Genomic DNA, 24,863 nt, shown 5'->3' on the forward strand with positions numbered 1-24,863 from the left:
AGTTGAAGTCTATAGGCAGTTTTCTGGGCTTTTGATGTGGAAGGTAGCAATGCCTCATCTTCTGTCTTAGGCAGTTATAAGTAGATCCTAGCTGCATTAAGGTATATCTGATTTGGTTTCTTGTGAGTACCAGGACAGCCTGATGGTCCCTCTCTCTCAATCCTCACAGACAAAATCAAATCCTTACTCTTCTATATTAACCCAGTGAGGAAGGTATCCCTAAAATCAACACTAAGGTCTAGCAAAATGAAGATCCTCTGAAGGGTCCTTGCTAGCGTATGTCTGCATGGTGTAGTGCTATATAAGGGTACCTGTGCTAGCTCTGAGTGAGCTAGTATACCTCCAGTCCACAGCCCAGAGCTGTGCCATACAGAAGTGCTAGCCCAGGTCCCTGATTCTATATAACCATAATAGTGAGGCACACCACTTGGGTTAGTTCCTCCTTCTTAGGCTGGGCCTGCTTCTCAGCAGGGCTAATCTGTCTGTGTGGAGCACAGTGCTGATATGGCTTCTGCTTATGGAACTAGCCTGGGTATCTCTATATGGCTCTGCATAGTAGTAGACTTACAGCAAGAGAGACAGCTCCCCATTCTCACAGTTACAGAAGTTCAGATCATACCCTGGCTACCTAAGAAATCTCTTAAGTTTGAAGAGGGCAGTGGTTCTTCAAAAGTAACAGATGAAGTGACCCTGAAAGGTCCTGGAGAATTAGTAGCTCCCTGTGCAGAGGCATCTTGTCTGGGAGTGAGGAAGGACAAAGAATTGCACGTGGTAAATTAAGCTGCTTCGTAGGAACTGATTTCAGTGCAAAGTGAACGTCTTCCTCCCAAGTACACAAAACGTAATGAATTGCAACTCCAGTGTTCTGCTTGTTAGTCCAAGCCCCATGTACTGTTTTTCTGTTGTATTAGTCTTTTCCCCCCAGAAAAGTGGCTGTGTGAAGTAAAAGGTTTATCTTGTACACTGAAGCTTTGGAAAGAAAAATAATTAATTGAAATTAGATATCGGTACCTTCAAGATGAACCCAGAAATCATAGAATCATAGAGAAGTGGTGCTGAAAGGGATTTCCAGAGGTCATCTAGTCCAGCCTCCATACTGATGAGAGTCTGCAAGTCCGGTTTGGGGGAGAGGAGTTGTAGCAACCCCCTGCCATTCTTCTCTGTGCATGCCCTAAACTGATCTCGGTGGTGGGGATCATCCTTCTGGGGTCACTTGGGAAAGGGTGGGGGCGAGCCTGGTGGTTACCATTAAAGCAGTTTCATCTTTTATAAGGAGGATGATAGTTTTGTAGCTGGTGGGTCAGTGCTTCTAAGGATACTAATATTCAAATTATCATTGCCTGAACAGAAACCCAGTAACAGAATTGTATGTTTAGTCAGCAGTGAATGGGTTAATAAGATTCACGTCTTTTTCTGAGCAGTCTTATTTTGAAGGAGATTATAGCACCATGGGCAAAGTGTCAAGCAGTGGCCAAGAAAAATCATGGCAGAATCTTCCATCAGTGGAAGGAAAACACAATAAATCAGCCATCTGTGGAAGCAGTTACCAAACACCATCTTCTGCTGTGTATTATTTTGAACAGTCATATTGGATGAAATATCAAGAGAGAGAGGCTGGGATGTGAAAGAATGGTCATAAATGTGTATTGTATGATGAATGTTTTGCTAATGAGACTAGCTGAGGCAACCCATAGTTCCTTTTCTAGTTGTCAGCAAATTCCTAACCTGTGTAAATGTGTGTTCACTTTCAGGGTATATGCAGTGTACAATTCAGTAAAGGGATCCTGTTCAGAGCCAGTTGGCTTCACCACTCACAGCTGCACACCAGAATGTCCCTTCCCACCCAAGCCCTCACACAGGACCAAAACTTCACTTACTTTACAATGGAAGGTAAGTAGCAAAATAATGCAAATCTAGAAAAACAAAGTAAAAGCCCTGTATTAAATAGATGGGGCTGGTGGTGGGGCACTTAAAGATGCATGCTCACAGTTCCAGAGTTAAAAGTTCAGACTTGGCGCCAGACTCAGGCCAAAGACTTTCCCCAGTCAGCTGAAATGTACCTGAGCTTTTCAGGCTGGGGAAGTCAGAGGCAGCCACATATGATGCTGGCCACATCGTTCCCCTCTGTGCTGTCAGCTACAGAAGCTGGTATGCCTTAACCCCGTTAACCCAATTGGCTGCAAGGATCCAGTAGACCTTTGACCCTCCGCATTAATTATCGAGTGCTGTGATACCTTTGGTTTTCACTAAGTGGCTTGAGGTCACTGGGCTGAGGAACCTCTGCCAAGAATTAACTTCATATATATTTAAGTGTATATATATAATTAGTTTCCCTTTTTTTCTCTTCTTATCCATGGTAAAGTCTGCCAAGTGTTGTGCAAACACAAGCTCTGGTTTCACTTTAAACTGCAGTCATCTGGCTGAGAGTAAATGTGTGTTTTTTAAACTTGTTTCCAAGCTTTCCTTTTGTTTGTTGTTTGTTTATAGGCACCCATTGATAACGGTTCAAAAATCACCAGCTACCTTTTAGAATGGGATGAGGTAAGCAGCAACTAGCCACAGAAACAACAATTATTTGTAAAATGATATGCTGATTTTTACAAGGAACTGCCATGTGAAGGAAAACAATTAAATGCTGGGGAACTTAAAAATAGGAAAATGAAAGCTGGCTGGCATAGGTAGAGCATGCACTAGGAAACAGAGGAATTAATTTTCATCTGTAGGTCTTATGCACAGCAGTTTGTCTGCTTTGTTTTAGATGAATGGCTTTCCAGTCAGGTGCTCAGCGTCAAAAGTTTATTAATGAGCTTTGCCAATTACTGTTTCTTTCTTTGTATTGCAACCACATCTAGGAGCCCCAGTTGTGATCCTATTGTATACACACTGTACAAACACAGAGCAAATCCCTGTCTCGCATGAGTTAGGACCTCATTCCAAAAATCCATTAAAAAAAAAAATTCCCACTGATTTAAATGAATGCCATCTATGTATTGGCAGCAGTGTGCTGGTTGCCTTCCAAACACAGGAAAGGTGATGAGGTCACTGCCTCAAAGACCTTGCCTTCTAAATAGACAGCATGTTCAGGGGGGGAAGGGAAGGTATGAGATGCTAAGACTCTTACTGGAGCTATGATTTTATATTTTCTTCCTTTATGCCAACATTGTTTTGCCAACGCAGCTTAGGTCTAGGGAATGTAGGCTTTATGGCTGAGAGAACAGTTTCAGAGTTGTGTTACGGGATTTCAGGTCCAAGGCCAGTGTGGAAGAAGGTGTTGAGGCAGGAGTTAGAGAGCCAAAAAGGGGTGCTTGGTTGTGCAGGCGGGGAAAACTGCTGACCACAATGAAGGCTTTTTGGTGAAGAGTGTTCAACTGCTGCATGAGAGCACTCTTAGCAGGTGGCACTTGGACCCAGGCACTGTGCAAACATTCATTTTGTGCACTGTTGCAGCAATGGGTCCTATATAATGAGAGACCCACTGGACTAACAAATCAAACAATAGCTTTAGAATGGCTTGTTGCCCACAGCAGACAATTAAAGGAAAGGTTATCAACTGGGGAAAGAATGGGGAAGTATGAGCTGGAAAAAACACTACTTTGAAAAGATCTAATCCAGGAGAATTTGATCCGTTAGCCTCAAAAAACATCACCCCTATGCAGGGTGGCCCTGACCTTTTCAGTTCTTTCTCCTGAAAAATTCCTATCAAATTCAGTGGGAACGTGTCACCAAACAAATGTGAGTTAGGAAAAGTATAGGATATTTCCAACATAAGAAAACCACAGAGAACCCCTATTAGAATACAGATGTAGGAAACTTGTATTGGATCATTTAGAGATGAATCCAGAGTCCCATGACTTCATGAGAATTACATAAGAACAAAAGGCTTCAAAGTAGAATAACAACAAGACTCTGCATCTGCATAGTATTATTCATCTTCAGAAAGGAAGTAGTAGTATGTTCGTATTACAGAGAGGCTCAAATAACTTGCTTCAGAACTCTGGAGGCCTGGTTCTCAGTCCCTTCACCTACGTGTTAGATTCCTTTTCTTTCCCAGTAATGAAGTGCGATTTCCCCAAATATAACTTCAACTTGTGAAAGTGAAAGGCCCAATAAATTAATTAGGCAGATCTTTTAATGGCTTAACATAACTCTGATTGCTTTAAAGACTGTAGAAGTGGGAAACAGAACAAGATGGTAGTAGTCTAGTTGTGAAGTAGCCAATGCATTGATCTAAGTTGTATTTTGGTTGGAAGAAACCTTTTTGTAATACTCTGAGGTAGAAATTAACTTCTGAACAGATGTATGAACTACAGGTAGGATTATGGTCGAAAGGGGTCCCTTAAAAAAACAGGTTGGAGGAGGAAGCAGACAGTTGTCTCAGCAGAATCCAGTTTTTGTATCTGGCTCTTTATTGCTTTTGGAAGTGCATTGCACTATTGTATGCTACTGCCTTCTGTGCGCGACATTAATAGTTGTGCCTCCTATGTGTAGTTAGGAATACATTTCAACACTTAAGTTATGGCATCCAAGTATAAAGCAGAAGGGCAGTCTCAGTAGTCTCTGCCCTCTTGCATGATTATATAAAATCCATGAAAGTGAAAACACCAACTTTGTTACAGTAATGAACTGTGTCCTGGCAAAATTAAGAAACTAAATACAGAGGGAAAGAAGGCGAGAGATCTTTCCAGTCAAGAGCAAAAAGTTTAGCCAGCTCTCAGCTAGAGCAACATTCGTTAGCTACAGGGCACAGGATAAAATATAAACGCAGGAAAATCAGTGATCAGAAGGAAATTAAATTCTTTTGACTGTAAAGCAGAAGCAGCTTTGCATGAGTGAAGAACAAGCTCTCCACCCAGTAAACAAAGCTAGGAAATTGCCCTGTGAATGGGAGCGTGCCTTGGAAAAACTCTATCTCTTCATAAGAAGGGACAGAGGGAAGAGTAGACCGTGGAAAGCTCTCAGAATGTGGGAACTACTTTTGCATCCTGTAGAGCTCCCCTCTAGAAGATTGCAGCCTCCCCACTGCTGAAACAGAATCAGCATTGGGCAAAGGTAAGAAGCCACAGGGCCACAAGTCATGTGAACTGGCACAACGTTCCTGGAAAATGAAAGAGACTGCCACAGCCACTCTTGACTGAAGCGCGCAGCCTGTTCACACCAATGATTTGTTCAGCAGGCCGTTAATACTTTGGCTAAGTACAGACGGTCAGAAAGCCCGAGCTGAATCAATTCAGTCTTCTAAGCTGTGCAGAATGAACCAATAAGCAAGTGAACGGACATTCATTTTTGATTCTGGAAGTACAGCCCCATGCCTGTGGTGGCCCAGGCCAGGAGCTGGGGGGCACTAGAGAATGCCTCCCTGTTCTACTGGAGCAGACGGCTTGGGCCAAGGCTAGTCAGCCCACCCTGCAAAAGGGGGCTTGCGGGGGAGGTGCAAACTCAGATGCTAGAGGACTGAGTTAATTTGAATCTGGAGGGGATCTTGGACAGAAGTTCAATAAATTGATTTAACCTAAAGCAGCTAAGTCTGATACTATGGCCATCTAGGTTATCAACTATTTTGAAAGTAGTTTATATATGTACTGAACTTTGTCTTACAGATTTGAACCAGTTTCCAATCACTTATACCAGGTTATGTGTAATTTCTGTCCCTAGCCTTCTACAGCAGCAGCCAGTAACGGGTACTGTCACTGGTATGTTTCAGAGCTTGTGGTGTGTCTAATGTCAATGTGTAGATGACCCACAGCCATGCTGCCTTTTTGATTTACAGGGTAGCTAAGCTTGCACATCTTAGCTTTTAATATGATTCCTGGAATGCAAATAACCCAGTTTTCAAGTATAAAAATATACTGTTGCTGTAAAAGGACAGTGGAATGGATATGACATTCTTTAGCTGTGGGATTAGATGGTACTGTAAACTGCAGCAAGAGGACTGTGCTCTAATCCACTGATGGCCACAGTCCTTGAAACCTCAAGGCATGTGTTGTTTAAGGATTTCAGTTTAACATTTTCACATCATCAGGATGCAGCACATACAGGGCATACCCTTGCATGGGATGTATGTTGTCATATATCCCAATGGTCTCCAGAACTGACTTAAAGAACTATGCAGGGAGCATGTTTTATTTTACTAGGACTGAGAATAAATGCAACAGGTGCTACATAAAGGGCCAGTCCTGCAGCTTAATGCTTCATTTTAGTGGATATTTTAGGACTACAGGATCCAGCCCAATATTTGTTTTTTTGAATGGGGTAGTCTTAGGAGACATGCCAGCGTGGGACCTGAGGTTCTGCGTAAGAGGTGTAGTAGGGGAGAGACGAATTTTCCTAGGGTTTTTTGAGAAGCTTTTTTTATTATCTGGCTTTCTACATCTTCCCAGAAACACTTCCATTAACCCTGTTGCATCATCGGCTTTAGACAAAGCACAAATAAGGCGCATTCTTTTCTTTAGTGGAGCCTCAGGCATTGCTGTCTCATTAGAAAGAGCTTGCTGAGTGTCCTTGGATCAGTAGGTCAAGAGACCTGTCCTAGCCTGTTAAAAATGTATGGATGTCATTATTCTCCTAAATATTTTGGTATGCCAGTTTTGTTTTACCTTCCTCTTGCTCTTTTCTTGATTGCATGATCTTAAGCAGGCTCTACTATCAGTATGGCAAACACGAAGTATATAAAGAATAGCCTCACAGTCTCTATGGTAGGCCATAACTAACTGGGAGAGGGAGCACTTTAGATTAGGCTGGTGTTAAGATTTATTTTTTAACAAACTTTGAAAGTAGAAAAGAGTAAAAGACATTAGGGAGGCACCTTTATTTTTTCTTTTCAGTGCTTTCAGGTTCTAATGTCTGGCTAGCAAGTTGTTTTTTCTAAAATAGCTGAAGAGTTAATAATGAATGTTCCTCAATGAATGAACAGTTAGCTAGATTGGACTATCTTACTAAGTGCTGCTCCAAGCTTGTACCCAATTCTGCTTGGTGGCAAAGCTTACACAGACTCCAAGAGGATTGGAATTGGGGACCCCTTTTCAACTGCTTTGGAGTTCAGATGAAGTACTGAATTTCTGACCACCAGAGGTAGGCATTGTAAGATAGGTATTGGCCATAGCTAGTATCAAGAGAAGCTCTTTCTGGCTCACAGTTTCTTATGTCTCACTTTCACCCAAGACTGGCTAACAGCCCTAAGCTAAGGGATGATATTGTGGTCAGAGAAAGAATCCAAAACAAAAGAAGGGCTGAGTGCTGCTGATTTTTACCATATGCATAAGGATTTTTTCTTATTTTCACACTAAAGAAGCCAGGAGTAATGGCCTTTTCCATCTCCTGTTGACTTTGCTGTAAGACGCAGAGGCCTGTTTGAAGTAGCTGACTGGACATTAAATGATTTATGATCATTCTGGCCTTAACAATTGCTGTTCCTGGGATCTGGGGGGCTTCTACATCCAGGCCTTCATACCAGGGGCAGTTTCACCCCACTTGCACTGTGCCCAGTGCACAGGAAGGCCAACCTGGGAGCTCCCTGCGCCCGATGTCCTGCCCTAGCCAGGCAGCATCCCCTTACAAGTACGGTGACTGTGGCTCATCCCCACAGAGCTGTGTGGGCTGGGCTAGGTGCCCCTGCCTGACTACCGTGGCCCAAGCCTGTGGAGCCCTGGGGTAGCCCCTGCTTCCCACCTGCTCCCACTCTCCTCCAGCTGCCATCTTCCCAAGGGCCTGGCTGGGCTGGCTCACCTATGGTGCCTCCCCTCACACCTGCTTCTCCCTGTGCCACGCAGCTCCAGCCCTGAGCGCCTGGTCCCAGCACTCAGTGCCCCAGTGCTGCTCTGGGTGGGATGGGGGCATCCATCAGCCTGAGCCCTGGCTCGGCCCAGGGTTCACGCACCTGCTGGGATTCTCCAGCACTCGGGTCAGGCCCTCCCTCCCAGCGCTGGGCCTGGGCTCCCCCTGCTACAGAATTATTGGTGGGTCCTGAGCAACCTGGCTCTGGTGGCTGCTGCTGGGTTGTTGCTGCCTCCCTCCATGGGGGACTGCCCTGGACCAGCAGGCCTGATTCGCAGCAGGTAGCAGTGGGAGACATGGATGGCAAAGGACACACCCTCTTTTTCTTTCCATTTTTTTCCTCCTCTTTCTTTCTCTTTCCTTTTTCTCTTTCTTTTCTTCTCTTTCTCCTCTTTTCTCTTTTTTTCTCTCCTTTTCTTTCTTCTCTCCTTTTCCCCCCCTTTTCTTTTTTCTTTCTGCCTTTTTTCTTTGTCCTCTCCTTCTCTCTTCTCTCCTTTTTTCTCTTCTCCTTTTCTCTCCTGTTTTCCTTTTTTCTTTCCTTTCTTTCTTTTTTCTCTTTTTCCCTTGTCTCATCTTTTTATCTCCCCTCCTTTTTCTTTTTCTCTCCGCTTGTTTCCTTTTTCTTTGTTCTCTTCTTTCTCACCTTCTCTTTTTCTGCTTTCTCCTCTTTCTCTTCTCCCCTCTTTTTTCTATTTTTTCTTTTTCTGACCTTTTTCTTTTTTCTCCTCTTTTTTTCTCTTTCTCTCTGCTTTTCTTTCTTCTTTCTTTACCTCTTTCTCTTTCTTCTTTCTCTCTCTTTCTCTTTTTCTCTCTCTCATCACAACATGCTTAACAAAAAGGAATTCACAACAAAGATAGTATGTAAAGTTTTATTTTAGAGTTTTTAGAAAACCTGGTATTTACTGTATTTAAAAATGCAACATTTATGATTATTAACTATATTAATATGCAGTGTGTCCTGCCATGTACCCCCTAACCCAGTTTTGTTTTTCTGGCTTGCCGACACTCCAGCACCTTACAAGGTACACATTGTGGTTTTTTTTCAGCACTCCAGCCAAAAACGTTGCCTACCCCTGGTCTGGCCCATTTATTTTAATGTTGCACTATTTTGCTGGGTTCATTTCTGCTGTCCTGTGCAGACCCAAAGCTTCAAAGAGGATGTTACTGTGTCTCTCTTCTCTGGCTGTTAGGCCTCCACAAAGAGAAGGGTCATTGTCATTGTTATTACTATTTAGTATTTATATTTCAGTGGTGTCCAGCGGCCCACTTGTATTGAGAACTGTACAAACACATAAGATGACACAGTCCCTGCCCTAAGGGGAAGATAAGGGGAAGAGGAAGAGAAAGGGAACGATAATGAGGCTCCCACAACAGTGTTCCAAATTATAAATGCTTTAACAACCATCTCCCTTAGGTTCTGAGGTCCTGGGTTATCCTGTTGTTTAATGTGTCCTGTTTTTTCCTAATGCAAGCCAAAGAGAGAGCAAACAAGACTAGCATGTCCTCGAGCAGCTTTACTTTGTGTTTTCTGCAGTGAAGAATCCAATGAGAGAGTCTGCTGTAGTTCTGGCTGAGTCTGTCACACGTGCTTTCTGTTGAGCTTATTCCGTGGCTCAGCCTTAATACTGTAATGTCTGCTGCATGGGTCTTGCCCAGAAGAATAGGGTCCAGTGAAAATCTCATAATGGCCTTCTTGCTGCATTTTGACAGATGCAGGCACTCCTGCTTGTAGAACAAATGTTTATTTTAAATCTAGATGCACTAGTAGGCAAAAAAATCTTTGACTTCTATCAGTTAGTTGATATTATAAATGAGTATTGCAGTTTCTGCTAGAGCTCTGTAGTTGCTCTTTCAGTGAGCAGGCCCTAATTCTAACTACAGAAGGGAGAGCCACTAGGAAGCTCAGCAGCAGATATGAGTATGCAAAGACTGGAGAAAGACAAGAGAACAGGGGGTGTCGGGAAGACATCACAGCCAGTTATCAGAGCCAGTTATAGTTTCTCTGTGTGAAACTATATGGGTTGGAGATGTTTAAGGCAATTATGGGGTATGTCACCAGTAACTTATTTACCAGTCTTTATAAGATTAAAACCTGGGGGTCTGAATATGGAAGGGACTGACAAGGGGGATTCTGGGAAGATTCTGAGATTTCTGGGTAGCAGCCAGTACTAGCATGCCAGTTGTTCATATGCCAACATTAAAGCTTTCATAAACCTTGGGGAAAAAAGACTATTTCCAGACTTATTAATGCCAGCATAATTAGAAATATCAGCCAGCCTCTCCAATTAGTGCCAGTCGAATCTGAAATACCAGCCAGACTCAGTAGTTTTAAATACCAGCCAGCCCCCCAACTAAGCCAGGGTAATGTACAATACTAACACATTTCTATAGTAACAGATTTGTATTTATTAGAAAGTTGAAAATTGTCATTGATTCTTGGGGTCCTTGGGATACTGCTTGACCAAATGTTTGCAGTTACTTGACTAAATGTTATGCAGTTATTTTCATCACCTTAAAACATGATTGTCCAACTTCTGGACAGCAGAGGGTTGCAGGCCCACAGGCCGTGCACACCCTGTGGGTTCCCCCCTTCTCCCCAGCCATGCAGACAGGCTTGCTTCTCTCCAGCTGTGTGAGCAACACAAGCAGTCCAGCTCTCCTCTGCCACTTGGAGAGCGCATTTTAACCCTTTGTGGGCTAGATGCAGTTGGACAGCCTGGATCTGAAACAATGGAATGCCCTTGTTCTAGTCTTAGTTCAGAAACTGTGAAAGAGAGGCTGCTGCTGACACTGCCCCACAACTCTGCTTTCAGCCAGCTGTCATCCTCACTGTAGATGTTAATCAGCTCAGTCTGTGGTCACAGCAGCCACTAGTTTTTTGTTTGTTTGGGGTAGGGGGGTTATGTGGGGTTGGTGGTGGGTAATACAAGAGGTAGAATGTTGTATTCAGGCCTTAGTTTTTCTAGTAGATAATTAGCTGTTCTCATCAATAATCTCAATAATCAGATATGATTATTAATGCTGGTATTGAGGTGATGTTGCTGTGATGGTCTAGGAAGTATGCAAGAGGCAAGAATTCTTGTGGGTGATTATCTTTTAATTCAGGGGTGGGTAAAATGCGGCCTGCGGGCCGGATGTGGCCCACCAGGCCGTTCTATCCGGCCTGCGGAGCCCCTAAAAAATGCAGAAAATCAATATTTATCTGCCCCTGGCTGCCTGTCATGCAGCCCTCAATGGCTTGCCAAAACTCAGTAAGCAGCCCTCTGCCTGAAATAATTGCTCGCCCCTGTTTTAATTGAACCTGCTGTATTCTTGGGATAGACAGGGGATCTTTCAGGTATCAGTGTACCCTTCCTCAGGTCCCTGGGAGAGAAGCAGACACAGCAGCACTAAGTATCAAATGGAACCAAAGCTTGTGTAACACTCCATATGTCAATATTGTTACTGATTAGTATAGAATAATAATAATAATAATTGTAATCAATCATATATCATAATGATTATTTTTGTCATTGAAGCACATTCAGGGAAGGAGACAAGCACTATTGCTGCAAGCACTTCATCAAAAGTAGTGAAGTGAGGGAAGTTAAAAAGGTTATAGAAAAAAAATCATAATTCAAAGCTGATGAGTTTGCCTAAAAAGAAAAAAGCCCCTGTCTTAGTAATGCTGCATTGATAACTACCACTTTGCTAAGAGAATGGATATGGGAATTGGGTTTTGTGAAACCTGGATACTGAGACATGTTGCCTCTGAGCTTTTACCTCCCTTTCTTCTCCAAGATAATGTTTTCTATCAAGAACTGTCCTTGTCAAAGGATCTAATATCTAATAAATGACTTTTCATTTAGAAGTGTCTTTTTTTTTCTTAAGTGTTAGTCTGTGGGTGGGGTGGGGGATTGTGAACCCTAAAACATTTATTTCCTTGATTTCTCTTGGCTGTTGCAGAATGACAGCTAGAGCAGTTGAGCAAAGTCTAAATAGATTACACAAAATTGAGTTCTAGAGCAAGTGGAAAACAGCACTGTACAAATAAAAATTAAGTTATGGCTGCTTGTCAGGGGCTGAGAGCCCCTTTCCTGGCTTTAAGATGCAGGGCAGCGCAAGATATCTGGCTAACTCTTTCAGCTTGGTAAATACTCTGTGTGGATTTATTCTAATCTTGCAGTGTTCTTAATTTCAAAAAAATCCTGAGAAATTAGGCCGTCTCTCTACAGTGGGACTGCAATCCTCATCCTGAAACACCATCCAGAAAGGTGGTTCTTGAAAGCTGCTGTGATTATGCAAATATGTAGTGGGCAAACATAGCTTTGTGAATAAGTTGGTTACAATTGACGTGCTCTGTGAGGTCAGCATGTGTAAGATGTTCCATTTCTTTCAGTGACTAATCTGTACAGATCATTGTGACTTGGGGTAGTAGAAGAATATTCAGTATTATTCAGCAACTGAGGAAACTGCTGGTATAAATTTGTAGACTCTTTGGAAAGAATGACTCCAGTGCTAACAATTTTATGGGTTTTCATTGCTTCCAGGAAAAACCTAGTTTTCTCCACAATTGCAAAGACCTTGGGTCTTTATAGTTAAATGTAGCATTTAATTATTGTAGTAGGGAATGAGTACTCCATAGGGAAATTCCTTGCATAGAGACTCTACCCATGTGGCAGAAATTTTGGCTTCTCTCTGCATGGGACGCACTTTAGAAGATTGACTCTGGAACCAGAGAAATGGATGAAAGATGCATGGACCTACAGCTAGATCCAGCAGACAGTCTGCCTTCTATCACTGTGACTTTATTATGGCAACGTCCTGTACTAAGTCCTACTTAGCCTTTATACCAAGGGAGAAATTGCTATTCTGGGTCTTTTCTCTCCCGTGATTTAATTTGTGTTTGGAGACTTGAAGGAAAAGAGAGGGAAATTCACCCACCTGCAGAGTTGCCAGCCAGAAGATAGATATACCTTGTGTTAGAACTAAATGGTCTGTAATGACACCTCAAACTTGGAGAGTGGACTGCCATGAATAAGAAATGTGGCTCTGAAAGAGAGGGCACAGGAAGTCAGCATGTGTGCACATGGTTTGAAAGCTAGCTGCAGTTGGAATATCTCTTAAACCAGTTTCCCTTCTCGAGAGTCAGTATGATTTTAGAAGCATGGAGCTCTCGTGTTGTTGTGTTGCATGTGAAGATCTTGTACTTTGTCTCTGCACAGTGAATTTTTATCTCAAGAAAAAAATATATTAAAGGGCCTAGAATCAGGTGATAGAATAGCAGTACTTGCAGAAACTGGGATAATTTAGGTTCGTGGACTAGGTTTATAGCAGTGGCTTAACTGTTCTCTCCCTAGGTAGGGGATTCTGCTCTTCCGTACTTTTGAGTACTGTTGCTTCAATACATTACGGTAAAATTCATCAAGAATACTGTTTTGTGGATTATGAGAGCTTAGAAGCTCTCTCAGAACTACTTTAGTGCAGACATATCTCATTACGTAGGGCTGAGCAGTCTCTTTCAGGTCCACTTAAAGTGCTGAGAGCCTAAAAGATTTCTAAGAAGATTGTTACCAGGTGTGCAAATAATTTTGCTTATGATGGGAAAGTCCAGGATATCAAGGCATTACAGTCTGTACAAAGTTGAGCTGTGTTTTTTTCATGTACTTGAATATTTAAGGGTAGGTTTTAATTTGGAATTGAGAGGTATGGATGGAAGAAAGAAGGCTTCTGGATTTGGTTCTCATTTGCAGTGAAACACTCGATGTAGTGAGGGGAAACATGAATGGTGAGAGTTCTTTAAACATCCTTTTACTGCATCGCAATCCTGGGTTGTTCAGAGTCTGAAATGACCCCTGCCAATACTTGGAGCAGGTTCAAAAGTGCTTCAAATCGTGGTTCCTTCAGCTGTAACATCAGTATCTTGGAGTATCATTGTTTTTGCTCTGCGCCACTCATCTGAATACATTATATGTCTCATTCTGAAGAGAGGCAGATGGGTGATTCAGAGCCAGATTTAAAAACTTTGTGCCACCACAGAGTTCTTCATGGTAGATGTATCCTCCATTGTTAGGGCAGACTTCTGTTATGTGCTGCTCAGCCTCAGTATGTGTCCTTGGTGCTTCTTCTGGACTATGACTAGTGTGCTTCTAGGGCTGCCATCATGAACATGAGGAGCAAGAGCCCACTTTTGGAGAAAATTATTCTTTTAGGGCAGAGATGTCTAAGTCACTTGGGGCCTCAGGCTGAATCCAGCCTGTGAAGCTCCAGGCCAGCTGTGGTAGCTGCAGCAGGTCCAGCAGTGACAAAGGGAGTGGCCACAGGTCTCGGAAAGGAGGTCCAGCGGTCGTGGGCCACATTCACTAATGGCCATGGCCAGCAGGACCAAAGGGCCCAGAACTCCATGGCAGGCCATGCCTCCCAGCTTCTGGTGGCCCACTGGTAGCCCCACAGGCTGGATTGGGAGGCTCCGCAGGCTGCATATTTGATACCTCTGTTTTAGGGGATAGAGAGGGGATGACAGCTGTAGGTAAGATCAGAAGGTACGGTCAACAGGGAACCTTAGGTGGAGGCTCTGTGTAGTTGTTCAGTTGAAGAGGCAGACTGGTGGGAAATTGCTTGTTTAACTGGCTTCATACTTAATATAAATTTTGTTTTATAAATGGGATATATTATAAGACTAGCTGTAGGAGTGAAGCTGCAAAGTGAAGTGGAGAGACAAAGCTGGAAGAAATAGATTATGAAAATAAAATTGCAACTGTTTAGGGAGTCTGACAGCTGATTGAATGTGTGTTGATTTTCCCCTGCTGTCAGTGATCTGCAATTTTAAAAAATTTAAGAAGTCAAGCATTAAAGTAACAACTAAGAAGTGTATGCATTTGTTTCATTAGCTATGATAAGAAAAGAAACGGTGGATTTTTTTTTTTTTTTTTGTAGGGAAAAAGAAACAACAGTTTCCGAGAATGTTACTTTGGGAGTCAAAAGCATTGCAAGTTGACTAAGCTTTGTCCAGCTATGGGGTACACCTTCAGGTTAGCAGCTCAGAATGACATAGGCACCAGGTAAGTCAATTTTTTTTCAACAAAATTGCTAGTTTGGTGATGGTATTCAAAAGATGTAACTACAGAACAGACTGCATAGAGAAGCTGCTCTTCTTTTCCTTTGGGCTGGGTATTTAAATGACTAAAGTTTTATTGCACTACAAATAGTGTGTTAGAGTAGATCCCCTGAGGACTTTTCTGGCAACATCACTCACCTCACAGGGAACTAACATGGAGTTTTCAGAGTGAAGAGACTTATCTAAGATGATGGGCCCCTTTGGAGGTGTTAAATGCTGTTTTGTGGCCTGTTTTTAATACAAAAAGAACACATCTGTTATGTAAAATTCCCACTAGGGATTTCCATGAACCAAGAAAAACAAGTAAAAGGAAGTTAAGGGTTGCAGATTTTGAAAGGAATCCTGATACTCTTTCATTGAAGTGATGTCCCTCTGTCTTTCAGCACCACAGTATGATCTGTGCTCACTTCTTCCTTCGGCAAGACTCATGAGCTCCGCCATTAGTAGAGAAAAGGAAATGGAATAGCCAGGGCAAGAGTGGGTAACTAGGCCTCAAGGAAGTTTTAGCAAGGCAGGTCCTGATTTTTCTACCGCTTGCACCTGGTTTTAAATGCATACCTGTGCAAATCAGGTTCAGAATGCTCCCTGTCTTTCCATTGCTTAAGGTGAAGATAGTGGGAAAATAAGGTTACTAGGCTTCCCTTGATTTGCAAGCTGTTAGATAGCACTGGAGGGATGATATCAGCTGAAGGCAGGGTGGCACCTTGTATCCTAATTAATTCAGAGGGTCATAAGCTTTCATGTGCAACAGCTTACTGTGTTAGATTCTGTGATACAATACCTGAGTTAGAGAGCCAAAGACCACTTCTTCATGGGGATTTTAGGTTGAGTGATAATTGGGTGATCATTAGGTTGAATGAAGGGCAGCAAAAATTTGCTGTGAAATATTAAAATAATTTGCCCTTTCTTTCATGGATTCATTATCTTCTTCTTAGCTAAAAGAGAAACAACAGGATGAAAGAGAAAATACAGCTGTACGAAGAGCGATTTACATACAGTTTTATGGGAGATTCTCCCAAAGGTGTAAGAGTCCCAAAGATGCAAAATTCCTAGCAACATCTGCAGCTTAATAAAGCTTGTTTAATGTCTCTAACTGCTTCCTCTGAGATAACGTGGGCCTATTCTACAAAGTTTATTATGCAGTCGTTTTGGTTCCCAAACGTCCTGGGATTCCTTCTCAACCTGTGCAGTATTCCCCCACTGCAGTTAGCAGAGGTGGTTGCACCAGAGCTAGTCAGTGTAAATGAGACAGAGCTGCTTATAGAAGGGTGTGTCAAGGGTCTTCAGTTTTGGAAGCCTTTTGGAATAACCTCCCACCCCTCCAACAGTTTGCCATACCCCAGGGTTGTTGTGTTTTTTTTTAACTTCTGGGCATGCTACCAAACCCTTCTTTTCTCAGGCTATTGAGGGGAGGGAATGGGCTGAGGTTTGGGTGTTGTTATTCATGGTCAATCTTGTTATGTTATTTTGTGTCTTAATCCATGGGACAGGCACCAAGAACATAGGGTCTATATTTATATATAATTATAGGCAATGCTGGCAGCATTTCCCATAGTTAAGGTTACCTAACACTTCCCATTATAAGACCCTCTTTTCAGCTGCTTGTAATTTTGCCAGACTAACTGTTGAGGATGATATTTTCTGTGCTGGGTCTCTACCTCAGGCTGTATTTTGCACATACAGATTGAAGTCGGTTAGTGGAGAAGCTTAAGCACCTACATGTTTTGGGGCTGAATCTTGAATATTAACACGCGGTTATTTGGGGTTCAGAGGCCTTCTGCTGAAAATCTCCCAACATTTGAGAATTACAAGTCCCTGAAAATGCAAAGTTTTCCAGACGCTCCCTCTCCACTGAGCACATTGCACCTTAGAGCCTACTGAGCATGCTCCATTCTGGGGATGACTGCAACTTTTTCTACAACTGTTTCTGAGTTTTGCTGTCATTGGATGCTGAACCTAAGAGCAGAGAGACAGTCTGTCCTCTGAGCTAAATGCTCCCCCAGCTGGAGCTAGGGAGGAAAATACATGTCAAGGATGGGAATGGAAAGGCTTATCCAGATTCTGGACAGACCCCAGCATTCCTGAGTATGAACATTCTTCTTCTGCTAGCAGATAACTCTGAAACCTTTTGGCCAAGTGTGTGTTATAGTGTTGGTTCACATCCAGGCTAACAGACTACTGCTTCTACCATTTATCCCATTGCTCAAATGGCAGAAGTTTCTATTGAGGATCGAAATCTTCCCCTGCCAGGAGCCTCTCATCTCCTTCTGTGCCTGGCATCCTAACCAGAACTGCCAGGTGTACAGAGTTTAAAGTCTTCAGTGGGAGAAGCTGTTTCTGTCTCCATCCTTCCAGCCTTCGGCCAGACCAGTAATCAGCTGACAGTCGGCCACAGCTTCATATTAAATTCAGTGCATCATGAAAGTCCACCATAAAAATGTTCTACCTAATGTGCAACATTTTTATGGCTCATTTCCTCTTTTATGGTGCCTTAAATTGGGTGCACATGTAGCACCCAGCATATTTATGTTGTGATTAATGTGTTAATCATGGTATAAACATGACATGAAGAGGGGGCCTAAAATACCAACTTGGCCTGCCTTCTGCTTAAATTGGGACTAATACAGCTCTCTATGTGCTCGTGGGTATGGTAGTTAAGTGTCCTGGAGGACCAAACTGATGTCATCTCCACCTCTGCCACAGAATTCCTATGTGATGCTGAACCTGTTAACCATGATTTCACAGCTGGCCGTTTGTATTCATGGCTTTGTCCAAAAAGCCCATCTGGAGTTACCCAAATATGTGAACAGTTGAGCTTTCACAAGCATAACAAAAAGAAATTATCACTGTGCTTGAATTACAAACCCTTTACAAAATCACTCATTGCATGTTTTAAGCAGGGCACATTTTTGAGTTTAGGCATAATTTTATCTGTGTCTTATTTCTAATTTGTAAAATAGGGATAATGATATTTCTACTCCTCACAGATAGAGGTAAATTCATGTTTTCTTTGAGGAGCTCTAATATTATGGAGGTGAGCAGCATTAAATAATGTCTATAAGGCAATTATAATCCCACAGTTTGGAGTGTTTGGATTATATGCAATAGGGAAATTATGCTCTGAGCTACACACTGCACAAATAGGGTAAAGCAAATTGTAGGATAGCTGCCTGTTCTTTGAGCAATGTCAGGCCTAGGTGTACAGAATGAGATGGATTCCATGGAAAAAAAATCCATATAATCCTTTTAAACATTTACGCATGCATGCACCCCAATGGTCTGAATTTTAGATTGCATCCTTCCTTTGAACGTTTTCTAAGTTTGCTTATTTTGCAACCGAGACGCTTCGTAGATGTGTTTTGTACGTTGTTATAGGCCTTGTATAGATCGGGATATGTTCAAACAATTAATTTAAATTTATTTTGCACATTTCTTTCCCTTCTATCTTTCTGTGCAGTGGGTACAGCCAGGAAGTAGTGTGTTACACAGCAGGTAATATTCCGCAGACCCCTTCTGCACCAAGACTTGTTCGAGCAGGTGTTACATGGATCACGTTGCAGTGGAATAAGGTAGAAGGATGTACGCCAGAAGAAGTTATTTCTTACACCCTAGAAATTCAAGAAGAAGATAATGTAAGTTCTCTATTGCTTTGATCAAGCAGAAAGTGGGCCAAAATAATTTTTTGCTTAACTCATTGTTGAGGCTGTGACTCGAGAGTTCTTGAAATACCTGTACTGGTATTTTAGAACTCACTGAATGCCCAACAGTGTACAACTTGCTGAGTTGTTCATGCTCATCTGTTCAAAGTTCAGAAGGTTAGTGAGGGTGATTTGCAGTTTTGCTTCACACCAGAAGGAAAATCCTGTGCTCATAGCAAAGTTGGGCACAAGTCTGTGATGTATGAATATTCAGAAACCTGTTAAGAGTTTTGCCAGACAAAGATTTGAAGGACTTGAAGTATTTTGTCTTTAAAGAATTTGGTCTGCCATGTTCTACTTAACTTTATTTACAAAGTTGGTTTTCTGGGATAGATTGTAACCTGTATTAAATGTAGGTTTATATTACCAAGGTAAGTACTCAAGATTATATGTACTGGACAGACACGCACACTATAAATGTGTACGTGGAAAAATAATCTGGAACAGTGGTGCTCAACCCATGGCCTACAGGCCAGATCTGGCTCCTGGGGCTCTGTTTTCTAGCACTTGGGGCTCCTAATGGGTCCGAGGCCCTGTATATTAGATTGAGTACACAGGGTAGTGCTGGGTCCAATTCTGGCACATGGGACTGGAAGAAGGCAGTGTGGGACCCCTGGAGTCCCAATCTTGGTGTGTAGAGGCAACATAGGGCCCGCAGGCCCTGTCCTGGCATGAGGAGTCCTAGCCATCTCATAGACCAGCCGTGTGCCCCTCATCTGGCCTGTGGGGTCTAAAGGTTGAGCACCACTGCGAGAGAAAGAGAATGTTACAAACACTAGATTATATTTTGCTTTGGTATAGTAAAATAGCATGTTGTTCAGATCAATTAGTCTGAACTACAAAACAATTACTATGATAATAGGAGATTTAAAAAAGTGAACGAGTAAAACCTTTAAAAACTACACTGAAGTTGGGTATATATAGCTTCACTGTATAATAGGAATGGTACATACACATACTGATGATGATACCTGGAAATGTATAGGTGTTTTTTTTCTGGTTTTTAGGATAGTGTGTTTCACACAAAGTACACTGGAGAAGACCTAACCTGTACTGTGAAAAATCTCAGAAGAAGCACACAATACAAATTTAGGGTAAGTTTTCTTCCTCAGGGACTTTCATCATGTGCACTCTAAGGATTCTGTATAATTGTACCTTAAAAATCAAGTTCTTTAAAAACAAATCCTGCCTTTTTGTTTTTAAAATTTTCTAAAAGAAAATGCTTTTTTTTTAATGAAAACCCATTGATGTGAAATGTCTTTTGTTTGACACATGCAAGTGCTATATTGAAAATATGGTTACCTCAAAGATGATTTGTTGCTTAGCTTGTGTTAGACAGGTTGAGTACATTGAGCCATAGACTTGTCTTGGAGGTTTCACTGTGAAGCTTCTCTTCTGATTGGGGAAGAGGTGCTGAATTAAGGACTTGTGGAGGGGATAGATTATGCTTAGAGGCCTTTTATAATGGTTTGAGGCCAGGGTATTCCATGATTCTAGGACTCCAGTGGTTGGTCCTTGATGCATTTCATTCACCTATTGATGGCTCCCCCAAGTGGCCAGTCTTCAGCTGTTATGGAAATCACTTTTTTTGAAAAGCTTATAAGGACACTGAGACAAGCTTTGAAAATAGATGGTCCCTCAGAGGTGTGTATTCACTTGCCTTAACATAAAGCTTTCCATCCTAGTTGGAAGCTTCAGTGAATTTTCTGTTTTTTCAGCAGAAAACTACAGCTAATGTTTTTTTTTTCTTGTGACTGTAATCCTCCTTAAGAAATCTTTTTCAGCTTTTCTTAACAAATTTGCAAAATTTGTTGCAATTGAAAAGTCGCTTGTTAGTTGTCAGCATGAACATGAGGATGGGGAGTGCTTTAGAGAGATCAAGCTGATGGAGTTTACATCACATTCCCAGAATCGCAAGTTTAAGCAACAGAGGAGCTAAATTCCTGTTGGCCAACTATTTGTATAGATTGTCAGGCCCTTGAAAAATCTTTGCTTGTAAATTTAGTGTTTTTCCACAAGGTGGCATCATTCCATTCATTTTTTATTAGAGATCCTATATATTACTAGAATTAAGCTGTTACTTGTAAAGTTAGTAACCATTGTACTTTCAGAATGTAATTATTATTTAACAATTAGTTTTCCGAAAGTATCTCTTATTTTTATATGGATATTGTAAGCCCTGAGCATGGGTGAAATTTCTTCAGCTCAAGAACATACACGGTAGATGTGTCAAGGTTAAAAAACAAACAAAACTTTATTGTACAGAGAATAGTTCCACGCATTAAAGGACTCAGATCTTACAGAAGATTGTTTGAGCTGTCTAAGAATATGTGAAATGTCGTGAACTTTAGAGTAAGACAGTATAGGGAAAGATATTGTGTCTTTTTAAACTTAGCACAGTTTAAGATTCTGCTTCTCTCGAAATAAATAAAGGGGATGGCTGTTGCCAAACTCGAGCTCCTGGAAAAGTAAGTTACTTTCTGTTGTGAATGTGGACTCTTCAAGGATGGACTGACAGAGCAGTTGACACGATCCAACAGTGAGTGATGGATAGGCGTGCGACACAACTTGACCTTGGCCGCCTCTTCATAATCAGGTGGCAGCATTTGAGGTCCGGAATTGAGTTGATGTCAGCTGTGAGAAGGACGGGCACATTTACATGTGCGTACAGTCTGTCGGGAATGGCATTAATTAGCTCTAGAGATCAAAGGGAAATTCCAGAAGACATTAAAGAAAGTGAATAGTATGTAAAGAGGATGATCTGGGTAATTGTTGGTCTGTCAGGCTGACATTGACCCTGAGCATCATGATGCTTGTAAATAATTAAAGGAAAGTAATAACTTTACTACTAGTTGAGATGCATTTATGAGAAATAGATGCTGCCAAACCAACTTGCTGTCTGTCTTTTTTGGTGAGATTACAAGTTTGGTTGGTAATGGTGATTAGCATTGTAATAGGCTTCTTTAAAGACATTTGACTTGTTTCCTTCAGATATTTTGATTAAGGAAAGATGAGAGTGCCACATGTTAAACACTGGCTATCAGACAGGTTCCAAAGTGTCACATTAAATGGGAAATCTAAGTAGCAGTGTTTCTAGTTGGGTCCCCAGGGATCAGTTCTTGGATCACGCATCAGTGAGGATGCTTTGTTTTCTTTCAGCTTATTAATAATGTTTCCAGAGGGCATGAAGATGGGGGGAGTGATAAAGGGGTAAAGAGGACAAGCCTCTGTTTCAGAGCAACCTGGATAACTTTTGACAGCTGGATACGCACAAAGAATACATGCTTTAATATGTAAAGGCTTCAATTTATGAACAGTACATCTGAATGATGCTGAGAAGATGAAAGACATTATCCTGGGAAGCTGAAAAGATATTGGTGGAATGGTTGATGATTAACTGGATGTGTTTCTGGTGTTCTATGTTGGCTAAAAGTAGCGTGACCATACGTGCCGGATTGGCCAGGACCGTCCCGGATTTCAGAGGCCAGTCCCGACCAGCCAGTAAAAATTAAAATGATTGTCCCAGGTGGCGGGGCAAGAGGAAGGAGGGGGTGTCCCAGATTTCACATTGTCCCATTTGGTCACCCTAGCTAAAAGGGCTTGTGCAGTCCTTGACTGTTTAAAGAGAGGGCTTGATACAGCGGTAGAGAATTTCTGTTACTTCTGTCTTTAGCATCGTTGATATTACCACATGCTGGAATATTGCATCCCATGCTAGTGTTAACACTTATGAAGGATGATGATAATTTGGAGTGGGTTCAGAGGAGAGCAGTGAGGATGATTAAAGGATTGGAAAACTTTCCTGATTGTGAAAAACTCTAGGAGCCTGAAGTTATTTAGGTTATCAGAGAGAAGGTAAAGGGAAGTCTTTAGAATGGCAAGTTTGTCTGTGGGGACCAAAACTTTGATAATGGTCTTTTCAGTGTCACATATCAAGTTCTGCTGACTGTAAATTTGAAGCTAAACAAGCTCAAATCAAAAATAAGAAACAGGTTTTTGGGGTTAATTAACCATAAAAGCAATTTACCAAGGATTCTTACAGATTATCTGTCACCGGCAATTTTTCAATCAAGATTGATGCTTTTCCAACAGAGAAACTGTAGTTCATACAGGAATTAATACATCTTGTATTATGTAGGAGCCCAGATTATCTAATTGCAAGGGAATCTAAGGCAGTTGTTGGACAGGATGATGAAAATGGGTTACCTGGAATAGCTGATACTTCCAGGAGAAAAGACACCTGCTTGTTTGTATAAATAAGTAGCTCTCAGAATTATTAATTCAATATGCAGTTTCTAGGCACTGTGGTTAGAGCAGTGTGTTAAGACTGATGGAATAAAAGGTCCCTGAGCATCACAAGGATTAATATGACCCTGTAAATGTTAATGTGTTACAGGGATTCCCTGAATTTCGTTTGCTGTCCCAATACCATATATAACCCTATAGTAAAAGCACATGGCCAAATCCTGAAGCCTGAACTTAGTCTAATGCTTTCCACTAGGGTCAAGATGAGGTTTTCCTCAGAACAGATGTTAAGTTTTGGCCCACAGAGTTTGTCTCAAATCGGCAATTTTTGAAGCAGAAGCATATACTTGATCTGCCTCTAATCTTTCTGAAGTTTGTGTTGCTATTAATTTTCTGAAGTATTTTGTTTTTGAAGAGCAGCTGGAAAATCCTCCAAAATGGGCTTATAAATTGGTTACCATTATTTACATATTTTATGAGTAAACAGCAGCGGGTTGACATGTGACACTTTCTTTTACAAGCACATTGAGAATTGTCTTTATCATATTTTAGCACAATACATTACTGGTGGGCCACAGAGAAACTCAGAATGTGCTTACTAATGAAACCAGTGCTGTGATCTAATGCCTGTTGTTGGCATCGTACACAACTTGCTGAGACTTGACATACACGCACTTCTATCTTAATAAATAACAGTCAAATGAACTGTTAGAGTATTTCATTTAAAACTGCTAGAAAGGAGAATACAAAATAATTAAGTAGTTGTGTTGTGTTGTTATTTCAGCTGATTGCCTCTAATGTGGAAGGGAAGAGTTGTCCAAGTGAAATTTTGGTCTGTACAACAAGCCCAGACCGGCCAGGACCTCCTACCAGACCTGTTATTAAAGGGCCAATAACATCTCATGGCTTCAGTGTTAAATGGGGTAAGGTTGCTTGTTTATTTTACTTTGGCATAATGTAAATGAAGTGTATTTAAAACCTATGTGAATACACATTATATTGCAGTGTTTGCTATGCTGCTGCTCAGTTCAGGGTTTTGGAGTTTAACAACCTTGCATCTGATCATTCTGAGATCCTGAGCATGTGGTAAAAGGCCCCAAGCCTTTAGTAATCTAAGATATTTTTACAGGCTGCAACAAAATTCACCGCCTGTGGGTTCTCTATATTCTTTCCACCACCCCTATATATATATATGTACCTTTTTGGCTAGTTCACAACCTGCCTGTTGCATAGCACTGACTTTTCCTTAGATTTGCAAGTCCCATAATATGTTGAACCTTCCTTTACTCCATCCTGTCTGCTCTATCAGTGATTCCAGCCTCAATACCTGCAACACATATCCTTCTGACATCTTTCACGCTCTGCTCTGCTTGGGTTTACAGTGATGTACCTGGTTACAACATCACCTCCTCCATTTCATTCAGATCTCTTCCAAGGGTTTATGGGTTTTTTTCTTTTGGAATGAGCACATTTATTTCAGAGTAAAACTCAGAGCTTGGCTGATCTTCCAGAATTCTAAATGCCATCAAAGTGAATTTGCAGTATTAATAGCTGCCACCAATGTTAGGTTTAATGGAGGAAGCTGTATGCCAGTAGGGAGGGTCACTAGAAACCTGGTAATCCCAGTTGCTGCAGAAGCCAGTCTCTGGTCTGAGAGGCCAGAGAGAGCTCATCTCACCACAGTAAATAATGACACTGCAGTAAAGGGAGAGGAAGGGGCACTTGAAGAAAAACTCGGTCCACTTTGCAGCAGGGTGATGGGCTCTGACAAGGAGGCATCTTCAGGCCAGAACTTCACAGGGCCTCAGAGGCCAAAAGTACCTAGCTGCCTAATGTCAGGAACGTGGGATGGAAAACAGCACTGCCCCTCTCTGCTCAGTACAGATGTCCCTTGTCGCCCCATTGCCTCGGTCCCGTCTCAAACAGAGCAGAGGCTCTGGAGCCAGAACTGTGGATGTTTCTAAATATTCATTTGTACTGTCCTGCTATGAGAAGTCAGGTAGGGCAAAAGATTAAATGAATCATGTAAAGCAATAGTTAGAGCACATCCATAC

The 24,863-nt window shown here is 41.8% G+C and overlaps 1 protein-coding gene across 2 annotated transcripts in view; it reads left to right on the forward strand.

Annotated features, from left to right (window-relative positions):
- FNDC3B (fibronectin type III domain containing 3B) overlaps positions 1 to 24,863 on the forward strand; it is a 449,034-nt gene that overhangs the window by 334,208 nt on the left and 89,963 nt on the right. For both annotated transcript variants that reach the window (XM_019503306.1, XM_019503307.1), the window contains exons 10-15: positions 1,752 to 1,890; positions 2,488 to 2,541; positions 14,686 to 14,810; positions 18,324 to 18,498; positions 19,572 to 19,658; positions 23,594 to 23,732. In XM_019503306.1, coding sequence (XP_019358851.1) covers positions 1,752 to 1,890; positions 2,488 to 2,541; positions 14,686 to 14,810; positions 18,324 to 18,498; positions 19,572 to 19,658; positions 23,594 to 23,732 — 719 coding nt within the window. The remainder of the gene's footprint in view (positions 1 to 1,751; positions 1,891 to 2,487; positions 2,542 to 14,685; positions 14,811 to 18,323; positions 18,499 to 19,571; positions 19,659 to 23,593; positions 23,733 to 24,863) is intronic.

Source organism: Gavialis gangeticus, unplaced genomic scaffold, assembly GCF_001723915.1.
Source record: "Gavialis gangeticus isolate Ggan-Ray unplaced genomic scaffold, GavGan_comp1, whole genome shotgun sequence".
NCBI classification, from domain to species: Eukaryota; Metazoa; Chordata; order Crocodylia; family Gavialidae; genus Gavialis; species Gavialis gangeticus.